Below are 4,349 nucleotides of genomic sequence, written 5' to 3'. Positions count from 1 at the left end.
GGATGCGACTCATGACTATTACTATACGAATGAAGAGGGGGTGGCCACTATCACGTTCCTCCCTTTGCATTCTTGCTGCTCTTTCGTTTTCAATCGGCAACTTGTTTCATGCGTAGAATTCTCATAACGCCCTGACTCGGAACCAGGACTCGTGGGTGTGCGATTGTCGTTTATAGCTGAAGAGACGTGCTCGCCGCGTGCGAGTTGCTCATTCCGTTTTGTTATTTACGTTTTCCAGCTCGAAATCGGCAAAAAAAATGCGATCTGCGAGAACCTTTTGCGACCCTTTCACTATCGAATTACGATTACAGAATTTACGAGCGTGTCGTTTCTCGTAAGACGTGTGAAATGATAGTCGGTGAAGTGGTTTTACGATTGTAATACAGTCACAAAAACAAAGACAGTTTTGCATAAACAGGGCTGATCTTACGGTCATCGACACGTTTGCAACAATTCAAAAAATTTCATTCAAATTAGATAAATAGATTTGATTTTAATCCGTGATCTAAAGGCAATGCACTCCGATGTAATTATATCGAGAGATATGTAATATTTCTCGAGAAATTATATATTTTTCTTTATGTATCTGTGTGTGTGGTGTATATTGATAAAGAATATATATTAATATTTATTCGATTAATAATTTAATATAATATTAAAAATACTAATATCTTCATCAATCAATAAACGTAACAGTACAAACATATAGACATAATTAAAATGCATTGGACGTGATAATGCAAGTGTATTTATTAAACAAATATATATGTCGTATAATTATGGAATTGTAATTATGGCTGTCAAAGCTGTTAGGATGAAGAGATATTAATATAATCGATGCGTGAGAGGCGCTTTAACATAATAGTTTGACATAAGTTTTCGAAACGTGCGGTGCCGCATTTCTGTTATACATACATATATATGTATATATATATAGATTGTATGTACGTGGCATGGATCGATTGTTATTCACCATGGATAATCTCGACGATGATTTAGTAACAATACATCTCTTTGAACGATATCAGCATGCGACAACTTATACAAGGCAAACGTATTTAACATGATATCGATATGTAAAATTTAACTTGATGCGTCTAATCTTTTTTATATAGAATTTGTAGGAATGTTAATTATAAATTTATGGATTATCTTATATATCATCTTTTTTTAAATAATAATTATGTAATTATGTTTAATAATAATTATTTATACTATTTAACAGAATAAAGATTACTATTTATTACTATTTAACAGAATAAAAAATTAAAATGTTATCTTTTATATTACATTAGCATTTTTAAATTTATTAATAATGTGAAAATGAATCGTTCTCTAATTTTAGCTCGAAACTTATCGTTTACGTCGCTCGGACAAAAAAATGACTTAAGAGATTTACGACCTTAGATCTGGTTATTCAGGTCATCTAGCTCTAAGTTTAAGAGCTTCGGCATGTGCTTCTATAAGTAATAAAATAATTCTATTGATATGCATTGATCGCAAATTCTGTTGAATTACGTAATCTGTTTACTAGATGACCGTAATTTCTATATATATATTTTGTATACATATAAAGAAAGATTTTTAATTATGTTCGAGTAAATAATAAAACTGTTCACCATTTTAAACGCAACGAACTCGCTGTATTCTCGCTATATGATAAACTTTTCTATTATCAATTCGTCGGTCTTGACTCTATTTTATCAGAAATGTTTATTTTATCATTCGGATGTTTATTTTATCAGACATCCTTTTCCTCTACGCGCTTGACAATATAGGAATACCGTAACTCGCTGAAAATATATTTTGATACGAGAAAGTTCATGCGTCAAAACATAAATTTAATGATTTAAGGATTGTCAATTAGATCGATGATTAGATTAATGTCATCAAAATTATAGAACTTACAATAATTGTTACAATACGATTTGAAAGAAGAAAAATTATAATTGATCCTTTCATTTTCAATCCACGAAATAGTATTGAATATTATATACTCGTGATAAGGGGATAACAAGAGGATACAAAAGAATTTAAACGAATCAAAGTAATATAATATGTAAAAAATTCTTTTTTATTAAATTTTCTTCATAATAAAATATATTGATATTTTTCCTATAAAATCTCGAATATTACTGCTAATTAAGTACACTGCATCGAATTGATCTAACAGATTTAGTCGAGTTCGTCCACACCTTCGGTATCGTTATTATCATAAGCTAAATATCATTTCCAAGGTGGCTTGCTTCTCTGCTGATCTAATTTCGTAACCATTTTTTGCGGGAGGGATATATGTTCACTAAGGTCATGCGAAGTCTAGCAAAATAAAGTTATGTTATAAATATATATATACATATATAGTATACATAAAATTTTAGCTGCAATATATAAATAAACCTCGGAAGTTGGTTGCCACATGATGCTATCTTCGCTCATTATACTTAATTCCTTTTTTAAGTAATGTTTTCGCGGTACTTCCCTGCATTCTAACGGCGGGCTTGAAATGCTGCTTCTAGGATTTGCATCCCTATCTTCCTTTGCTAGTTGCATTTCTGCAATCTGTAAACAATTTATTTGTATTCGACCTATTAGTTCGATATTATTAATAGCGAAAGATTATCGTTTAGATTTTAATTACCATTTTCACATATTTTCGAAGATCGTTCTTTGATTCTTTTCTACTAGTTAAAGGTGTATTTTCATTAGAATTCATTGTAATCACGCTTTCGTTTTGATCTTCAAGCAATTGTATTGGGTTTTGCGTCTCCAACAACTGAGCGGCATATCTTATCGGTTCCTGAGAAAGCTTAGTGTAACAGTTTGGCATTGATTCAGACTTTTTAGGACCTTTAGAATCAAAATGTTTACTTGCATAAATTTTTTGAATCGGAGATAAATTATCCGTATTACCACCTGTTACAACCATAATAATATTAACAAAGAATCAAGTAACACAAATTCAAAACCATTTCATAATTTACCTGATATAATATGTAAAGCTTGCTGCCATTGCTTTTGCATAACAGAATGCAGTTGTTCTGCAAGTTGGGATTTTGTTGTGCGCTGAGAGTTCAAATGCGTTTCTAACATAGATGATCTTTGTAAAGCTTGAGCTAATTGTAGCTCGCATAACCGTTTCTCTTCTTTATGTTTTTCTTCTAACAAGTTTATTTCTAAACGGTGTCTGAAAAAAATATAATATGTCTATGTATTTCGAAAAATTAATTTGTATATTTTTCATTGCAGTATTATATTTAAGAAAGTATATACGCAACGAACTTATCAATAACATCCTTTATCTTCCTAGCAGCGCATTCAGCTATAACTTGCTGTCTTGTTTTTAATTCTTCTAAAAATTCTGATTCAGCAGTATCAAGTTGCGTTTGAAATTCTTGTAATTTTACTTTCACCACCTCATCGACCTGTTTCTGATAAACCTCCTGTAATTCTGCCCTGATTTTTTCCTTTTGCTCGACAATAGATTTTGTTTCGTCTTTAGCTAATTTCTGAAAAAATAAAAACAATTAAAGTAATATAAAATCATTTGATAACTTAATTACAGAAAGTTTAACATTTCAGATATAATATATCACCTCTGCTTTCTTAGCATCATCAATAGATACAAGTAACAATGAATTCTTTTGTTCTAAAATAGAATTTCTGTTTATCTCTTCTTTCAATTTAAGTTGCAAATTCTCTTTTTCTTGTCTGAGTACTGTCAATTCGGCTTCACAAGTATCCAGTGCTTTATGAATAACACCCATCTCACTTCGTACTTCACTCCCTCTCAGACGTTCTTTATTTAATTCTGACTGAACAGTTTTTAATGTCTCCTCATTTTGCAGATTTTTTTCTAATAATTTGTTAAATTCTATCTTTATTTGTTCATATCTATTTTCTGCTTCTTGGACTAATAATTTATAACTTTCTAACTCATCTGCATGGGTTTTTAGTAAATCAACTTTTTCTTTGATCGTGGTGTCACTTTTCTCTTTATATCCAGCTGCCAAATCTAAAGTTTTTGATAATTTTTCTTCAAGCCCTTTGATTTGAGTTTGAAGTTCTGAGATTTCAGATTGATGTTTCTCTGTGACATTTTGCAGATTAGTTTGTGAGTTTTTATGTTCAACTTCTAGTATTGCGACTTGTTGCTTTAATTTAGACCAAGCTGCATGAAATTGAGATATCAAAACGTTTTTCTCATTGTCGATTCTAACCGCTACTGCCACTTTCTCTTGTTGTTCCAGCAGTCGTTTCTGAAGTTCTTGAATCAGATGCTCACAATGCTAAAAACACAAAATATATACTTATTAACGCAAATACATACTTATGTCATACATATATATATA

The 4,349-nt window shown here is 30.7% G+C and overlaps 1 protein-coding gene across 1 annotated transcript in view; it reads right to left on the bottom strand.

The window, feature by feature from the left end:
* Positions 1-2,075: 2,075 nt before the first annotated feature.
* The window catches only part of LOC115233993 (myosin-7-like), a 5,087-nt gene continuing 2,813 nt past the window's right edge, over positions 2,076-4,349 (bottom strand). Inside the window, exons 3-8 of the mRNA XM_029804672.1 lie at positions 3,594-4,286; positions 3,280-3,506; positions 2,982-3,184; positions 2,639-2,913; positions 2,398-2,559; positions 2,076-2,316 (exon numbers count right to left, since the gene is read on the bottom strand). Coding sequence (XP_029660532.1) covers positions 2,227-2,316; positions 2,398-2,559; positions 2,639-2,913; positions 2,982-3,184; positions 3,280-3,506; positions 3,594-4,286 — 1,650 coding nt within the window. The 3' untranslated portion in view covers positions 2,076-2,226. The remainder of the gene's footprint in view (positions 2,317-2,397; positions 2,560-2,638; positions 2,914-2,981; positions 3,185-3,279; positions 3,507-3,593; positions 4,287-4,349) is intronic.

Source organism: Formica exsecta, unplaced genomic scaffold (assembly GCF_003651465.1).
Source record: "Formica exsecta isolate Colony F162 unplaced genomic scaffold, ASM365146v1 scaffold192, whole genome shotgun sequence".
Lineage (NCBI taxonomy): Eukaryota > Metazoa > Arthropoda > Insecta > Hymenoptera > Formicidae > Formica > Formica exsecta.
Note: the sequence above shows the minus strand (reverse complement) of the source record. Positions and strands in the feature narration are given on the sequence as shown.